The following is a 20375-nucleotide window of genomic DNA, read 5'->3' as shown; positions in this document are numbered from 1 at the left end:
TCATAAACATATTATTGTAAAAAAACATTTCATTATAAAAAATATTTATGAATTTTTTTTTGTTTGATTAAAAAAGAACAGTTCATAAACATATTGGAAAAAAACATTTCATTATAAAAAATATTTATGAATTTTTTTTTGTTTGATTAAAAAAGAACAGTTCATAAACATATTATTGGAAAAAAACATTTCATTATCAAAAATATTTATGAATTTTTTTTTGTTTGATTAAAAAAGAACAGTTCATAAACATATTATTGTAAAAAAACATTTCATTATAAAAAATATTTATGAATTTTGTTTTGTTTGATTAAAAAAGAACAGTTCATAAACATATTATTGTAAAAAAACATTTCATTATAAAAAATATTTATGAATTTTTTTTTGTTTGATTAAAAAAGAACAGTTCATAAACATATTATTGGAAAAAAACATTTCATTATAAAAAATATTTATGAATTTTTTTTTGTTTGATTAAAAAAGAACAGTTCATAAACATATTATTGGAAAAAACATTTCGTTATAAAAAATATTTATGAATTTTTTTTTTTTTGATTAAAAAAGAACAGTTCATAAACATATTATTGGAAAAAAACATTTCATTATAAAAAATATTTATGAATTTTTTTTTGTTTGATTAAAAAAGAACAGTTCATAAACATATTATTGGAAAAAAACATTTCATTATAAAAAATATTTATGAATTTTTTTTTGTTTGATTAAAAAAGAACAGTTCATAAACATATTATTGTAAAAAAACATTTCATTATAAAAAATATTTATGAATTTTTTTTTGTTTGATTAAAAAAGAACAGTTCATAAACATATTATTGTAAAAAAACATTTCATTATAAAAAATATTTATGAATTTTTTTTTGTTTGATTAAAAAAGAACAGTTCATAAACATATTAGTGCAAAAACATTTCATTATAAAAAATATTTATGAATGTTTTTTTGTTGATTAAAAAAGAACAGTTCATAAACATATTATTGGAAAAAAACATTTCATTATAAAAAATATTTATGAATTTTTTTTTGTTTGATTAAAAAAGAACAGTTCATAAACATATTAGTGCAAAAAACTTTCATTATAAAAAATATTAATGAATGTTTTTTTGTTGATTAAAAAAGAACAGTTCATAAACATATTATTGGAAAAAAACATTTCATTATAAAAAATATTTATGAATTTTTTTTTGTTTGATTAAAAAAGAAGAGTTCATAAACATATTGTAAAAAAACATTTCATTATAAAAATATTTATGAATTTTTTTTGTTTGATTAAAAAAGAACAGTTCATAAACATATTATTGTAAAAAAACATTTCATTATAAAAAATATTTATGAATTTTTTTTTGTTTGATTAAAAAAGAAGTTCATAAACATATTATTGTAAAAAAAACATTTCATTATAAAAAATATTTATGAATTTTTTTTTGTTTGATTAAAAAAGAACAGTTCATAAACATATTATTGTAAAAAACATTTCATTATAAAAAATATTTATGAATTTTTTTTTTGTTTGATTAAAAAAGAACAGTTCATAAACATATTATTGGAAAAAAACATTTCATTATAAAAAATATTTATGAATTTTTTTTGTTTGATTAAAAAAGAACAGTTCATAAACATATTATTGGAAAAAAACATTTCATTATAAAAAATATTTATGAATTTTTTTTTGTTTGATTAAAAAAGAACAGTTCATAAACATATTATTGGAAAAAAACATTTCATTATAAAAAATATTTATGAATTTTTTTTTGTTTGATTAAAAAAGAACAGTTCATAAACATATTATTGTAAAAAAACATTTCATTATAAAAAATATTTATGAATTTTTTTTTGTTTGATTAAAAAAGAACAGTTCATAAACATATTATTATAAAAAATATTTATGAATTTTTTTTTGTTTGATTAAAAAAGAACAGTTCATAAACATATTATTGTAAAAAAACATTTCATTATAAAAAATATTTATGAATTTTTTTTTGTTTGATTAAAAAAGAACAGTTCATAAACATATTATTGTAAAAAAACATTTCATTATAAAAAATATTTATGAATTTTTTTTTTGTTTGATTAAAAAAGAACAGTTCATAAACATATTATTGGAAAAAAACATTTCATTATAAAAAATATTTATGAATTTTTTTTGTTTGATTAAAAAAGAACAGTTCATAAACATATTGGAAAAAAACATTTCATTATAAAAAATATTTATGAATTTTTTTTTGTTTGATTAAAAAAGAACAGTTCATAAACATATTATTGGAAAAAAACATTTCATTATAAAAAATATTTATGAATTTTTTTTTGTTTGATTAAAAAAGAACAGTTCATAAACATATTATTGTAAAAAAACATTTCATTATAAAAAATATTTATGAATTTTTTTTTGTTTGATTAAAAAAGAACAGTTCATAAACATATTATTATAAAAAATATTTATGAATTTTTTTTTGTTTGATTAAAAAAGAAGAGTTCATAAACATATTATTGTAAAAAAACATTTCATTATAAAAAATATTTATGAATTTTTTTTTTTGTTTGATTAAAAAAGAACAGTTCATAAACATATTATTGTAAAAAAACATTTCATTATAAAAAATATTTATGAATTTTTTTTTGTTTGATTAAAAAAGAACAGTTCATAAACATATTATTGTAAAAAAACATTTCATTATAAAAAATATTTATGAATTTTTTTTTGTTTGATTAAAAAAGAACAGTTCATAAACATATTATTGTAAAAAAACATTTCATTATAAAAAATATTTATGAATTTTTTTTTGTTTGATTAAAAAAGAACAGTTCATAAACATATTATTGTAAAAAAACATTTCATTATAAAAAATATTTATGAATTTTTTTTTGTTTGATTAAAAAAGAACAGTTCATAAACATATTGTAAAAAAACATTTCATTATAAAAAATATTTATGAATTTTTTTTTGTTTGATTAAAAAAGAACAGTTCATAAACATATTATTGGAAAAAAACATTTCATTATAAAAAATATTTATGAATTTTTTTTGTTTGATTAAAAAAGAACAGTTCATAAACATATTGGAAAAAAACATTTCATTATAAAAAATATTTATGAATTTTTTTTTGTTTGATTAAAAAAGAACAGTTCATAAACATATTATTGGAAAAAAACATTTCATTATAAAAAATATTTATGAATTTTTTTTTGTTTGATTAAAAAAGAACAGTTCATAAACATATTATTGTAAAAAAACATTTCATTATAAAAAATATTTATGAATTTTTTTTTGTTTGATTAAAAAAGAACAGTTCATAAACATATTATTATAAAAAATATTTATGATTTTTTTTTTGTTTGATTAAAAAAGAAGAGTTCATAAACATATTATTGTAAAAAAACATTTCATTATAAAAAATATTTATGAATTTTTTTTTTGTTTGATTAAAAAAGAACAGTTCATAAACATATTATTGTAAAAAAACATTTCATTATAAAAAATATTTATGAATTTTTTTTTGTTTGATTAAAAAAGAACAGTTCATAAACATATTATTGTAAAAAAACATTTCATTATAAAAAATATTTATGAATTTTTTTTTGTTTGATTAAAAAAGAACAGTTCATAAACATATTATTGTAAAAAAACATTTCATTATAAAAAATATTTATGAATTTTTTTTTGTTTGATTAAAAAAGAACAGTTCATAAACATATTATTGGAAAAAAACATTTCATTATAAAAAATATTTATGAATTTTTTTTTGTTTGATTAAAAAAGAACAGTTCATAAACATATTATTGGAAAAAAACATTTCATTATAAAAAATATTTATGAATTTTTTTTTGTTTGATTAAAAAAGAACAGTTCATAAACATATTATTGGAAAAAAACATTTCATTATAAAAAATATTTATGAATTTTTTTTTGTTTGATTAAAAAAGAACAGTTCATAAACATATTATTGGAAAAAAACATTTCATTATAAAAAATATTTATGAATTTTTTTTTGTTTGATTAAAAAAGAACAGTTCATAAACATATTATTGTAAAAAAACATTTCATTATAAAAAATATTTATGAATTTTTTTTTGTTTGATTAAAAAGAACAGTTCATAAACATATTATTATAAAAAATATTTATGAATTTTTTTTTGTTTGATTAAAAAAGAAGAGTTCATAAACATATTATTGTAAAAAAACATTTCATTATAAAAAATATTTATGAATTTTTTTTTGTTTGATTAAAAAAGAACAGTTCATAAACATATTATTGTAAAAAAACATTTCATTATAAAAAATATTTATGAATTTTTTTTTGTTTGATTAAAAAAGAACAGTTCATAAACATATTATTGTAAAAAAACATTTCATTATAAAAAATATTTATGAATTTTTTTTTGTTTGATTAAAAAAGAACAGTTCATAAACATATTATTGTAAAAAAACATTTCATTATAAAAAATATTTATGAATTTTTTTTTGTTTGATTAAAAAAGAACAGTTCATAAACATATTATTGGAAAAAAACATTTCATTATAAAAAATATTTATGAATTGTTTTTTGTTTGATTAAAAAAGAACAGTTCATAAACATATTATTGGAAAAAAACATTTCATTATAAAAAATATTTATGAATTTTTTTTTGTTTGATTAAAAAAGAACAGTTCATAAACATATTATTGGAAAAAAACATTTCATTATAAAAAATATTTATGAATTTTTTTTCGTTTGATTAAAAAAGAACAGTTCATAAACATATTATTGTAAAAAAACATTTCATTATAAAAAATATTTATGAATTTTTTTTTGTTTGATTAAAAAAGAACAGTTCATAAACATATTATTATAAAAAATATTTATGAATTTTTTTTTGTTTGATTAAAAAAGAACAGTTCATAAACATATTATTGGAAAAAAACATTTCATTATAAAAAATATTTATGAATTTTTTTTTGTTTGATTAAAAAAGAACAGTTCATAAACATATTATTGGAAAAAAACATTTCATTATCAAAAATATTTATGTATTTTTTTTTGTTTGATTAAAAAAGAACAGTTCATAAACATATTATTGTAAAAAACATTTCATTATAAAAAATATTTATGAATTTTTTTTTGTTTGATTAAAAAAGAACAGTTCATAAACATATTATTGTAAAAAAACATTTCATTATAAAAAATATTTATGAATTTTTTTGTGTTTATTAAAAAAGAACAGTTCATAAACATATTATTGGAAAAAAACATTTCATTATAAAAAATATTTATGAATTTTTTTTTGTTTGATTAAAAAAGAACAGTTCATAAACATATTATTGTAAAAAAACATTTCATTATAAAAAATATTTATGAATTTTTTTTTGTTTGATTAAAAAAGAACAGTTCATAAACATATTATTGGAAAAAAACATTTCATTATAAAAAATATTTATGAATTTTTTTTTGTTTGATTAAAAAAGAACAGTTCATAAACATGTTATTGTAAAAAAACATTTCATTATAAAAAATATTTATGAATTTTTTTTTTGTTTGATTAAAAAAGAACAGTTCATAAACATATTATTGGAAAAAAACATTTCATTATAAAAAATATTTATGAATTTTTTTTGTTTGATTAAAAAAGAACAGTTCATAAACATATTATTGGAAAAAAACATTTCATTATAAAAAATATTTATGAATTTTTTTTTGTTTGATTAAAAAAGAACAGTTCATAAACATATTATTGGAAAAAAACATTTCATTATAAAAAATATTTATGAATTTTTTTTTGTTTGATTAAAAAAGAACAGTTCATAAACATATTATTGTAAAAAAACATTTCATTATAAAAAATATTTATGAATTTTTTTTTGTTTGATTAAAAAAGAACAGTTCATAAACATATTATTATAAAAAATATTTATGAATTTTTTTTTGTTTGATTAAAAAAGAAGAGTTCATAAACATATTATTGTAAAAAAACATTTCATTATAAAAAATATTTATGAATTTTTTTTTGTTTGATTAAAAAAGAACAGTTCATAAACATATTATTGTAAAAAAACATTTCATTATAAAAAATATTTATGAATTTTTTTTTGTTTGATTAAAAAAGAACAGTTCATAAACATATTATTGGAAAAAAACATTTCATTATAAAAAATATTTATGAATTTTTTTTTGTTTGATTAAAAAAGAACAGTTCATAAACATATTATTGGAAAAAAACATTTCATTATAAAAAATATTTATGAATTTTTTTTTGTTTGATTAAAAAAGAACAGTTCATAAACATATTATTGGAAAAAAACATTTCATTATAAAAAATATTTATGAATTTTTTTTTGTTTGATTAAAAAAGAACAGTTCATAAACATATTATTGTAAAAAAACATTTCATTATAAAAAATATTTATGAATTTTTTTTTGTTTGATTAAAAAAGAAGAGTTCATAAACATATTATTGTAAAAAAACATTTCATTATAAAAAATATTTATGAATTTTTTTTTGTTTGATTAAAAAAGAACAGTTCATAAACATATTATTGTAAAAAAACATTTCATTATCAAAAATATTTATGAATTTTTTTTTGTTTGATTAAAAAAGAAGAGTTCATAAACATATTATTGGAAAAAAACATTTCATTATAAAAAATATTTATGAATTTTTTTTTGTTTGATTAAAAAAGAACAGTTCATAAACATATTATTGTAAAAAAACATTTCATTATAAAAAATATTTATGAATTTTTTTTTGTTTGATTAAAAAAGAACAGTTCATAAACATATTATTGTAAAAAAACATTTCATTATAAAAAATATTTATGAATTTTTTTTTGTTTGATTAAAAAAGAAGAGTTCATAAACATATTATTGTAAAAAAACATTTCATTATAAAAAATATTTATGAATTTTTTTTTGTTTGATTAAAAAAGAACAGTTCATAAACATATTATTGTAAAAAAACATTTCATTATCAAAAATATTTATGAATTTTTTTTTGTTTGATTAAAAAAGAAGAGTTCATAAACATATTATTGGAAAAAACATTTCATTATAAAAAATATTTATGAATTTTTTTTTGTTTGATTAAAAAAGAACAGTTCATAAACATATTATTGGAAAAAAACATTTCATTATAAAAAATATTTATGAATTTTTTTTTGTTTGATTAAAAAAGAACAGTTCATAAACATATTATTGTAAAAAAACATTTCATTATCAAAAATATTCATGAATTTTTTTTTGTTTGATTAAAAAAGAACAGTTCATAAACATATTATTGTAAAAAAACATTTCATTATCAAAAATATTTATGAATTTTTTTTTGTTTGATTAAAAAAGAAGAGTTCATAAACATATTATTGGAAAAAAAACATTTCATTATAAAAAATATTTATGAATTTTTTTTTGTTTGATTAAAAAAGAACAGTTCATAAACATATTATTGTAAAAAAACATTTCATTATAAAAAATATTTATGAATTTTTTTTTGTTTGATTAAAAAAGAACAGTTCATAAACATATTATTGTAAAAAAACATTTCATTATAAAAAATATTTATGAATTTTTTTTTGTTTGATTAAAAAAGAACAGTTCATAAACATATTGTAAAAAAACATTTCATTATAAAAAATATTTATGAATTTTTTTTTGTTTGATTAAAAAAGAACAGTTCATAAACATATTATTATAAAAAATATTTATGAATTTTTTTTTGTTTGATTAAAAAAGAAGAGTTCATAAACATATTATTGTAAAAAAACATTTCATTATAAAAAATATTTATGAATTTTTTTTTTGTTTGATTAAAAAAGAACAGTTCATAAACATATTATTGTAAAAAAACATTTCATTATAAAAAATATTTATGAATTTTTTTTTGTTTGATTAAAAAAGAACAGTTCATAAACATATTATTGGAAAAAAACATTTCATTATAAAAAATATTTATGAATTTTTTTTTGTTTGATTAAAAAAGAACAGTTCATAAACATATTATTGGAAAAAAACATTTCATTATAAAAAATATTTACGAATTTTTTTTTGTTTGATTAAAAAAGAACAGTTCATAAACATATTATTGGAAAAAAACATTTCATTATAAAAAATATTTATGAATTTTTTTTTGTTTGATTAAAAAAGAACAGTTCATAAACATATTATTGTAAAAAAACATTTCATTATAAAAAATATTTATGAATTTTTTTTTGTTTGATTAAAAAAGAAGAGTTCATAAACATATTATTGTAAAAAAACATTTCATTATAAAAAATATTTATGAATTTTTTTTTGTTTGATTAAAAAAGAACAGTTCATAAACATATTATTGTAAAAAAACATTTCATTATCAAAAATATTTATGAATTTTTTTTTGTTTGATTAAAAAAGAAGAGTTCATAAACATATTATTGGAAAAAAACATTTCATTATAAAAAATATTTATGAATTTTTTTTTGTTTGATTAAAAAAGAACAGTTCATAAACATATTATTGTAAAAAAACATTTCATTATAAAAAATATTTATGAATTTTTTTTTGTTTGATTAAAAAAGAACAGTTCATAAACATATTATTGTAAAAAAACATTTCATTATAAAAAATATTTATGAATTTTTTTTTGTTTGATTAAAAAAGAAGAGTTCATAAACATATTATTGTAAAAAAACATTTCATTATAAAAAATATTTATGAATTTTTTTTTGTTTGATTAAAAAAGAACAGTTCATAAACATATTATTGTAAAAAAACATTTCATTATCAAAAATATTTATGAATTTTTTTTTGTTTGATTAAAAAAGAAGAGTTCATAAACATATTATTGGAAAAAAACATTTCATTATAAAAAATATTTATGAATTTTTTTTTGTTTGATTAAAAAAGAACAGTTCATAAACATATTATTGGAAAAAAACATTTCATTATAAAAAATATTTATGAATTTTTTTTTGTTTGATTAAAAAAGAACAGTTCATAAACATATTATTGTAAAAAAACATTTCATTATCAAAAATATTCATGAATTTTTTTTTGTTTGATTAAAAAAGAACAGTTCATAAACATATTATTGTAAAAAAACATTTCATTATCAAAAATATTTATGAATTTTTTTTTGTTTGATTAAAAAAGAAGAGTTCATAAACATATTATTGGAAAAAAACATTTCATTATAAAAAATATTTATGAATTTTTTTTTGTTTGATTAAAAAAGAACAGTTCATAAACATATTATTGTAAAAAAACATTTCATTATAAAAAATATTTATGAATTTTTTTTTGTTTGATTAAAAAAGAACAGTTCATAAACATATTATTGTAAAAAAACATTTCATTATAAAAAATATTTATGAATTTTTTTTTGTTTGATTAAAAAAGAACAGTTCATAAACATATTGTAAAAAAACATTTCATTATAAAAAATATTTATGAATTTTTTTTTGTTTGATTAAAAAAGAACAGTTCATAAACATATTATTGTAAAAAAACATTTCATTATCAAAAATATTTATGAATTTTTTTTTGTTTGATTAAAAAAGAACAGTTCATAAACATATTATTGTAAAAAAACATTTCATTATCAAAAATATTTATGAATTTTTTTTTGTTTGATTAAAAAAGAACAGTTCATAAACATATTATTGTAAAAAAACATTTCATTATAAAAAATATTTATGAATTTTTTTTTGTTTGATTAAAAAAGAACAGTTCATAAACATATTATTGTAAAAAAACATTTCATTATAAAAAATATTTATGAATTTTTTTTTGTTTGATTAAAAAAGAACAGTTCATAAACATATTATTGTAAAAAAACATTTCATTATAAAAAATATTTATGAATTTTTTTTTGTTTGATTAAAAAAGAAGAGTTCATAAACATATTATTGGAAAAAAACATTTCATTATAAAAAATATTTATGAATTTTTTTTTGTTTGATTAAAAAAGAAGAGTTCATAAACATATTATTGGAAAAAAACATTTCATTATAAAAAATATTTATGAATTTTTTTTTGTTTGATTAAAAAAGAACAGTTCATAAACATATTATTGGAAAAAAACATTTCATTATAAAAAATATTTATGAATTTTTTTTGTTTGATTAAAAAAGAACAGTTCATAAACATATTATTGTAAAAAAACATTTCATTCTAAAAAATATTTATGAATTTTTTTTGTTTGATTAAAAAAGAACAGTTCATAAACATATTATTGTAAAAAAACATTTCATTATAAAAAATATTTATGAATTTTTTTTTGTTTGATTAAAAAAGAACAGTTCATAAACATATTATTGGAAAAAAACATTTCATTATAAAAAATATTTATGAATTTTTTATTTGTTTGATTAAAAAAGAACAGTTCATAAACATATTATTGTAAAAAAACATTTCATTATAAAAAATATTTATGAATTTTTTTTTGTTTGATTAAAAAAGAACAGTTCATAAACATATTATTGGAAAAAAACATTTCATTATAAAAAATATTTATGAACTGTTTTTTTGTTTGATTAAAAAAGAACAGTTCATAAACATATTATTGTAAAAAAACATTTCATTATAAAAATATTTATGAACTGTTTTTTGTTTGATTAAAAAAGAACAGTTCATAAACATATTATTGGAAAAAAACATTTCATTATAAAAAATATTTATGAATTTTTTTTTGTTTGATTAAAAAAGAACAGTTCATAAACATATTATTGGAAAAAAACATTTCATTATAAAAAATATTTATGAATTTTTTTTTGTTTGATTAAAAAAGAACAGTTCATAAACATATTATTGGAAAAAAAAAACATGTCATAAATATTTATAACAGTTCTATTTTTATGTTTGATGTACAAAAAAAAAAAAAAAAAAAAAAAAAAAAATTACCACCACCTGATCTTGAAAAAATAACAAAACGCTTCATAAAAATTGTTATTATAACGATTATAATTTTGCTATAAAAGTTCAAATAAAGACTTTGAATAAAACTTCTACTTTTATAAGATTTAACAAAAAGCTACATTATACAGTATTGTTTATCCATACCTTAAAATTTGTCTGATGTCACTTCTGCCGAATGGAAGTTAACAAGTAAACAAAGAAGTGTGACACTTAACGAGAGCCGGACAGCTCAAAAAGAATTTATTAACTTTAGATTTTAAAACAACCATTCAGTTTAAATGAACAGAGAGCTCTAGGAAAGAAACTTTGCTCATGGAATTTCTTTTGGTTATCATTCAATTCATGAGGCAACCATTTATCAAGTTTTGTTTTTCTCTTTCCAATTTCTCTCAAGTGGTTTGAAATCATCATATACATTAAGTCTAAACTTTCTTGGCCTTCGGGACAAGATCAAAGTGTAGTATCTGTTCTTCAGATGCTGCACTTCTATTTCTTGTTCTCTTTCGGTGGAGGAGAAATCCTTCACGACTGAGACAATTTTTATTTTTGTACCTTTTCTCCACGTTAAAAAACGACCCTGGTGTCTAACTCTGTCCCGTGGGGAGGCATTGTAAATAGGTACATTAAGTCTAATTTATTTTATTGCGGACTATTGTCCTCATCTTTTTTGTTGCTGTTAAGGATAATAATGAGTATTATTTATTAATTTATTTTATTGCCGACTATTATCTTCGACAACAGCTAAAAAGATGAGGATAATAGTTCGCAATAAATAAAATTAATAACTAATACTCATCTCAATAATGAATTTCAATTAAATAATTTACATAAAGTCTTATTCAGAAGCAAGTTTTCAAACAGTTGTGCGTAGATTGGCTTTGACTAAGGCTCTTAATTGATCGTCGTCAAAATCCAATTACTGACCACTACACTTATCATCTTCAGGACTCTTGTTGCCACCACGAAATTTCTTAAACCACCATTGTACTGTGTGTTTATTAGTGGTTCCTGAGTCAAATGTTTCGTTAATATCGCTGTTTCCGCAGCTTTTCAGCCTAGCTTGAATTAAAATAAGAAAATTGTGCAAAGTTTCTTTTTTTTTCCATCTTGTATTCAACGTTCTGAAAAGAAGACATAATTGTTTTGAAACGAGTGTAATTTAAACGATTAAATGATAGCTAAAGTAAAGCTGTTATAACGAAAACTTATTTTAAAATACGTCATTTGAAATCCAAATTAAAAGTTCTGCAAGAACTTTCTTCACAGCCCAATATGTAGGGTGTCCCAAAAGAAGCTGACGGATTTGAAATTTGAATTCGACCAAAAGTACCACTCTATGATAAATATCCGCTCCTTGGTGGTGTAACGACCTCTGATGACTTCGTTACGGTCATTCTAGTTGCTCTAAAAATTTTTTTTCATGCATTTGTTGCTTCTGTTGTTCCATCTTTGATCAATTCAGCTTCTTTTGGGACACCCTGTAGATATATATATATATATATATATATATATATATATATATGTGTGTGTATGTGTAACCTTGTCTCTCTGTCTGTGTCCAGAACGGTCTCTACTAAACTATTCTGTAAATTTTTGGTCTACAGACTTCAAACTTGATATATAGGGGATTTGGACCAGTGGAACAAATTCGATTTCCATTAAAAAATAATCATAACAATTCCAGTAAAAATCTAATATATAAACGACTATATGTCTGTCTACATATTTTCAAACTCTATCTCCTCCGAAACTAAAAGTCACAGTGCAGTGCTATGGGCCTCAAATGATTGGGTTTTTAGCCAGTTAAAATATTTTTTAAGGGGTCAAAAATGGTTAAACTTGAAAAAAAAATCGTTATATATTTTGTACATTCATCTTAGTTTATTTTTAATTTTTTAATCAGTTCATATGCGTGTCACCTTGGTACAGTGATAACGTCACCAGCTTTGAATGCTACAGTTTCGGTTTCGATTCTAGCTGATGGCACCCACATACTTTTTCTTACTTTTAAAATCACGACTCTATAATCTAATATCCAAACGCTATATGTCTCTCTGTCGGTCAGTCTCCATATTTTCAAACTCTCTCTCCTCCGAAACTAAAAGTTACAGAGCAGCGCTAGGGGCCTTAAATAATTGGATTTTTTACAACTCTATAATAATATATACTAAATCTGGACAAATTAAAATATATTTAACCATATTTTACACCAAAGCAACCCTGCTAGTAAGTACTAAAAGGTCAAAATTAAAAAAAAAATTGGAACTTAGCAGACGTAAGTCGACTAAATGTGTTACTTCTGTGCATGAGCAACTATACTTTTATATCGTTAACAAGGTTAGTTTTTAACGTTTTCGTATGCGTATGGACTTAGCTCAAATGGTTAACATATAATACTGGCAAGGTATATGTTTGGGTTTCGATTCTAGCTGAATGCACCCATTTCATATTTTTATTTACTTTTTTAATCTTTTGAAATCATTACTATATACAGTAGCGTCCAAAACTAAGGGACAAATAAGTTATGGAAAGAAATCCCACTAACACGGAGGATTTGTGGGTAAAGCTTCAAGAAGAATGATCTAAAATTAGTATGGAGGATTGTCAAGAACTGATTCGTTCTTGTAGTCGAAGATGTGCAGCTGTCATTGAAAGCAAGGGCTCATTTACTAAATATTGATTGTACATGTATTTTTATTGTTTTTTGGCTGTTTACATTGTTTTTCTCAATTTTTTCCCTTACTTATGGACACTCCTATTTTGAAAATAAATAAATAATTATAATTCTTTTTCTATCCTTTGCAAATGATTCAAATTTTAGTATGTTATTATGGATGATAACGACTACCAGCTTTTTTTTTTTTTTACACTCAATTATTATAAAGTGAGGATCCCTTAACTTCATTAATTAAAGCAAATTTTTGTGAACCTATAATAATTGTTTTAATCATACACCCTTATCCATCCTTTTGTTTTTATTTATTTTTCATATTGCCACCCGGACTTAGGGTTAGTGATAGTTAAGGGAAGGCATATGCTTTTTTTTTTTTTTTTTTTTTTTTAAATGATTTTTCAACAGTTGCTTTTTTAAAATTATATTAATTAATCCTAAACAACGCACATTGCTACTGAGATGTAGGGTATTATCGCAAATTATAGGGGCATCCTAAGTGGGAAGTTGAGCAGTGCAATGTTTGTTCACCTAACATTTAAATTTCTGCATGTTGGTACAGTTATGGATACAAAGAACTGGAAAGGAATTAACAGTTTAAGGAAAGAAATTATTGAAGTAGAAAGCCTTCTGACATTTAGTGATCTCGGCAGTGAAGAGATTGCCATCTATACAACAACTATGGATAGCAGTGATTGCTGAAGATGCAGTTAAGAGATTCGGAGTTCCTATCACGTCGCGGTTACCACCTGACAAAGGCCAGAGGAATAGTTGGCCGAAATGTCGTGAAACAACAACTAAGAAAGATGAGGATAATAGTCCGCAATAAATAAATTAAATTAATTTGAAAATTCTTTCTTATATTATTTGCCACACCCATCCATGTGAATTGGTTTGGTTTGGTTATTTTACGGCATATCAACCCTTTTCAGGTTATTTAATGCCAAATCCAGTTATTTTGGAAATAGTCTTCATGTTGCATCCAGTTTGTAGAAGATTTTTATTCTTTAAGCTCTTTTTATCTTCAATCGCTAGTTTGTAGTGTTTGGTTTGGTTGTTTTATAGTGGATTTTATTGTTTTTGTTTCCTGCCCTGCAGAACAAGAATGAGTTTTGTAGTGGGAGAGGGAAAAGGATTACAGTATTAATATTTAGCCCGCAATAAATAAAACTCATCTCAATAATGAATTCCAATTAAATAATATAATTCTATTTGTTTGACATTATTGTAAACATTGTTGATAATTTTGAATGTTTCTCTTTACTCCAGCTGTACTGAGCCGACAACGTGCTAGGGATAATGCCAGAAATCAAGAAGAAAAAGGAGCTTCATTTAGCCAGCAACATCGGAGATCTCAATAAACGTACGGAGATTTCCCCTTTGTATCCACACCCGTCACAGTAAGTATCTCCTTTCGTTTTTTACTTGAGAGTCCCCACATGTCAAGGCCTGAAGGCCACTCAAGGATAAGGGTTAATGAATCTATGGTGGTAGTGTAGTAATCATTAATGGTGTAAAGTGGGTAGAATTTAGCTATTTATGGGCACGGCTCAACAAGAACTTGTTTACATCGGATTTGAAGGCTACCATGTTGTATTCAACGGGGAAGCAGGCCAGTGGAACAGTGTTCCACATGCGGGTAGTTCTGGGAAAGAAGCTTTGTTCATGGAATTTGTGTATAGATTTAGGCATAGTTAGAGAGTGGAGGAAATCATATGCAGTGGTTGCAACTAGTCGAGTGATTTTGTGAAAGTTTGCCATAGATTGGAGTTCAGTCGAGCACTTGCCATGAAAATAATGATAGAAATCATGGAATGTCTTACTATACCTATAGTCAAAACTCAATGACCATCATCACTCCTGACGTAATCTTCTACCTGTACAAGAGTCAAATATGTTTTACTATAGAGTACTGTTGATACATCTGGAGAGTTGCTGCCTGGAGCATGCTTTCCTGCCTTGCCAGAGTACAAAATTGACTTTGAAATCTAGTGGAGAAAGTCCGCTTCTCTTTTCAACAACCCCTTTCTCAGAGAAGAGAAATGGTTAGTTTTTCTCTACTCTATTTTTATTGGTCCACCAACTTAGTTGGATTTGGATCTTAGAATTCACCCTCGTCTGTTTGTCCCCAAAATTCTCAATGACTACTCCTTACATTTTTTTTTCTGAAATTTTGTATGAAGTTACAACTATCCAAGGGAGGAAATGTACCATTCTCGGATTTTTGATAAAAATTCTAGGTGCGTCTCTAGGGGGGGTCAAAATGTCCAAAAATAGCACTTTCCTGAACATAGAACATTTTTTGACCATTAGATTTTGCTGAAAATTACCCAAAAGCAAGATCACATATGCATACATCTGGAAGCATAATACTTGACCCTGGGAAAATTCTGGAGTTTGAGTCCCAGGGTGTTGTAGGGATGAAAAACACACCTTTTGTTGCTAATCTTTATTTTTCTCCTAAAATTCAAGGCATCAGTCGGGGAACCATATAGTTTTTGGCTTGTTTTCATGGTAGGTGCCCGAATGAGCTCCAATCTATAACCTCCCCCTCCTTCTTCTGCAAAACATTCACAGCAGAAGCTTGTCTAGCTACAACCATTGTATATAATTTTACTTTTTTTTCCTCTGTATGTAAAACTAGCAAAATTTCTTTCTAAAAAACAAATATCTGTTTGTCAAATACAATACCTTGGTGATACTTCCTGTTTGACTAGAATATTGTAATTTTTAAATCCAATGTTAAATTCTTGTTGAGCTGTCCTCTTAAATCAAATTTTGGTCAGGTGTAATTAATAAACCAAGTATGCAGGGGTGGATGGAGTGGGCATTTACATGTACTGATCTGGACAAATAAAACTTCTTTCATGCATGTAAGACAATAGGAGACGTCTGCTGAGTTTACTTAAAGGTATTATTTGGAGAGAATTGATTTAGGAGATAAACAGATAACTTAGATAAATACTTTTTCAGTTTTAACAAAAGAGCCACAATAATATCAGAGCGTCTCCATTTATGCTGAACATTTACCGAATGACAACATCAGTATATTACGTATGAATGAGTCCTCTCTGGAATTTTGACAGGTCTCACTAGTGTAGATTATTTCTTTTGCATTTTCAAAAGTTTACATGTGTGTTCGATGTCATGTGGAATTAATGTTAACTTTTTCATTTCGTGTGATTATGTTCTTACCTTAGTAAGATTTTTAAGCCAATCTCTGTGGTGAAATAAAAATAGTCTGTTAAAGAAGATGTATGTCACTTGAAGAGATTGTGTTTGAGTTAGTTATGAACGTTTTTTAGGCGCAGACTCGAATGCATCTGCTCATGTTGGCATCAGGAGAAAAAAGAAGGGCATAGAAAAAGTGGATGTTGGTATCGCCACCTAGGTATTGGAAAATAGAACTGATTTTATTGCTGAAGGTTGCTAATGAATTGTCTGCGTAGAGTTATGCTTGCTAGCAGTTATATAAGTGTATCTCTACACACTAAAAAAAAGTTTATAGATATGGGTCATCATGACATGCACTCAATGTGACCCATGTAAAAATTCATACTAGCTAACTTAATGGCTACTGACATAGGATTTCTTATTATTATTTCAGTTTTACGATTTCCGAAATTTCGTTCTGATAGTGTAGAAGTGCCAAAAATTCTTTGCAACCTCTAATCTAGTGTTGGGATGATGATTCGGAATCGAGAATCAAAAAAATCGGGACGTTTTGAGGTACCGGAATCTGTGTCTGAATCGGAAAAATTTGTATCTATTTTCCAATGCCCAAAACGATTCATTTTATTGTTTTTACGTATGTTTTTTTTTATTTAAAACTTAATTTTCCACGGCTCATATCAATGACGAAATACTGAAATATTTCTTGGAATTGAACTAATAATAAAACTAAAATCTATAAGTCACACTTATAAGTGTGTTTTTACATTTGCGAAAATATATGCACATTTTACGTGGATTTTTTGCGATAATCCGACCCCCACACATAAAAACGAAACAACAACTCTGTATTTAGAAATTTAAAAAGAATCCGAATCAGTAATTGTATCAGAATTGTGAAAAATTTTGGAATCAGCCCATCACTAGAGGTTGCAGTGGCTAACAGTATTTTCCGTCAAAATAATTTTTTTTTTCTCATATTCGGAGTTGATCACACATTTTAAGTATTTTATGCCTCTGTTTTTCCATGGCTTTGTTAAATGGTTACCCGTCAGCTTGTGTATGATTGATCATAGCTTCGTTTTTTATTTCAGGGCTGTAAAGGCTGCCTCCAAATTATTGAAGGAGGCCGAACTGAACGAAAGTCTTGGAGATGAAGAAATTGCTTACGTCTTGTACATGCGTTACTTCAATCTTATTTCGGGCATCAAAAAGACATCGGAATACAAGAAGGATGAGGTAAGTGCACATTTATAGATGTAAAAACATTCGCAACAAATATTTGCCTTCCTTTAGCTCAGTGGACATCACACTGTCCACTGACCTCAGCAACCCCAGTTGCAAACAATTTCGGCAGGGTCAAGGGTCACACCTGTTGTTAGAGTATGTTCATTCTTGAGAAACAACGTGATTTACATTTCTCTCTATATTTAATAAATTTGTAGGTTTTTTTTTTGTTTGTCAATCTGACAATATCATTACACAACAGAATATACCAATAAAGTCACACAAATATTCTCATCACTAATGCATATGTGTGTGTGTATATATTCCTAATTAATAGTCACATGTTTAAGGTTAAAGCTCAATGGATGTTGGTTTTAAATATAGAGTCAACTTGGGTAAACTAAATGTTCTCTTGTTTTGAACCTACTTTTAGGTGAGTTTTATTATTTTTTTTTGTTTATTGATGTTTCTTAGAAAATTGTTTTTAGCCTTAGTTGAAAACTTAAGGATGAAACCAAATATGATGATGATGAAAGAGTTTATTTGCATTGCACATTATATTAAGTTCATTTTTTTTTTTTTTTTCAATCTGACAATATCGTCACAACAGAATATACCAGCAAGACCACATAGCATTGCCTGGGCACAAATATTGTTATAAATATATTATTTAAAAATATCTTTCATCCTAAACTCTTTGTTTGAAATTTTCACTCTTTTCTAACTTAATACAATGATAATACTTTAGCTATAAAAATATTTTAGGAATTTTTTTTCTTTAGTTTCACCTTTTGAAGAATTAAAAAAATCGAAGATTAAATCAAATATAATAATGAAAGAGTTTATTTGCATTTCTCGCTAAATTTAATAAATCTGTAATTTTTTTCGTTTTTCAATCTGACTATATTGTCGCACAACAGAATATATCACAGCATTGCCCTGGGCACAAATATTGTTATAAATATATTTTAAAATGTCTTTAGTCCTAAACTCTTTGTTGGAAAATTTCCCCGTTTTCTAACCGAATAATGATGAAATGTTTTTTTTTCACTTATTAACAATCATGAAGTGTTCTGATTTGTTTTCCTTTTGCAGTCCTATTTTAACGACTTGATTGGATCAAAGAATTCTAACAAAGCCATCAGGCAGGCAGAAGTTCTACAGAAAAGTCTAAGGAATCGGTAAGTAGTAGTGATGCGATGATTCCGATACAATCACTGATTCTGTTCTAAATTCCTGATTCTGGTACTAAAATGACCTAAGCATATATCTGTGCCTAAATCAAAACGCGGATTCCATGAACAAAGCTTCTTTCTTAGAACTGCACGCCTGTGGAACTCTGTTCCGTCTGCCTGCTTCCCTCCGGACTACAACTTGGATGTCTTCAAGTCCAATGTTAACAAATTCCTAATGAACCGCCCCCTTAAGTAAACACTTCATCAAATCTCCACACTAACGTAATGTACTTGCAATAACCCTTATCCCTGAGTGGCTTCCGGACCTTGATAAGTTGTGATCACTGTGTAAAAAAAAAACAAAAAAAACGTAGAATTTCATTTTCGGTTGGGGTTGTGGGGCATTTACTTAAACACAGCTCCACAGTCAAATTTATCTTTAGTTTTTTTTTTGCTTTTGGTTTCAGTATTTACTTCAACAATGCCCAATACAAGAGTAAAGCTTAGTAGTAGCAGTCCTGGATATGACCTAGAACTATATCCGATGGTGAGGCCCCACCTTGCGGGCCTTGGGGAGTGTGGAGCCACCCTTTAATTTCCATTGCTCTCAGGTCCACTCTGACCTGGAGTGGTAGTACCTGTTAGAGTCCCAACTATAGGTTAAATAGAATCCGACTTAAAAAAAAAATATACTCCATTAAAAATTGTTCCTCAAAATAATTAGATTCGGCATTAAATAACCTGAAAAAGGTTGATATGCCGTAAAACAGCCAACCAACCAAAGCTTAGTAGTGGTAAAAAAAAAACATACTGAGGACAAGTAAGCTACAGTCAGAGACGTTTGTGTTTCATTACTGAAGGAAATCGTCAGGCTGAATAATACATAGACATAGATAAGTTGCAGAAACGTATCTGTAATTTGATTCCCCCCTTCTCCCTTACAAATGTAATGTTGCTAGTCTCAGGTGCAGATGATACTAAGAATACAATTACGAATTACTTAGGACTTCTACCTGGTCATGGCTAACCAAATGGAATCAAGCTACCCTTGCGGATTAAAATAAAGGGTTCCATTTAAAATTTTCTACGGGTTCCCAAGTTTGGTAGCAAGATTCCAGAGTTCGAGGAAGGTCGGAGGTTATATTGGTTAAAATGTTGTGAGAATAACATTAAAGATGAGGACTATTGTTGGAGTAATCTACATGTTACAAAGCGAGATAAATAGACTTTTCTAAAAATTTGAAGAAAAAAAAATTATTTTA

The 20375-nt window shown here is 23.3% G+C and overlaps 1 protein-coding gene across 1 annotated transcript in view; it reads left to right on the top strand.

The window, feature by feature from the left end:
• The window catches only part of LOC145266929 (ubiquitin carboxyl-terminal hydrolase 8-like), a 140578-nt gene that overhangs the window by 24177 nt on the left and 96026 nt on the right, over positions 1–20375 (top strand). The window contains exons 2-4 of the mRNA XM_080122728.1: positions 14810–14940; positions 17806–17950; positions 19034–19119. Coding sequence (XP_079978854.1) covers positions 14840–14940; positions 17806–17950; positions 19034–19119 — 332 coding nt within the window. The 5' untranslated portion in view covers positions 14810–14839. The remainder of the gene's footprint in view (positions 1–14809; positions 14941–17805; positions 17951–19033; positions 19120–20375) is intronic.

Source organism: Euprymna scolopes, chromosome 42 (assembly GCF_053919585.1).
Source record: "Euprymna scolopes isolate OS-2025 chromosome 42, ASM5391958v1, whole genome shotgun sequence".
NCBI classification, from domain to species: Eukaryota; Metazoa; Mollusca; class Cephalopoda; order Sepiida; family Sepiolidae; genus Euprymna; species Euprymna scolopes.
This window is presented reverse-complemented; position numbering and strand designations above follow the sequence as displayed.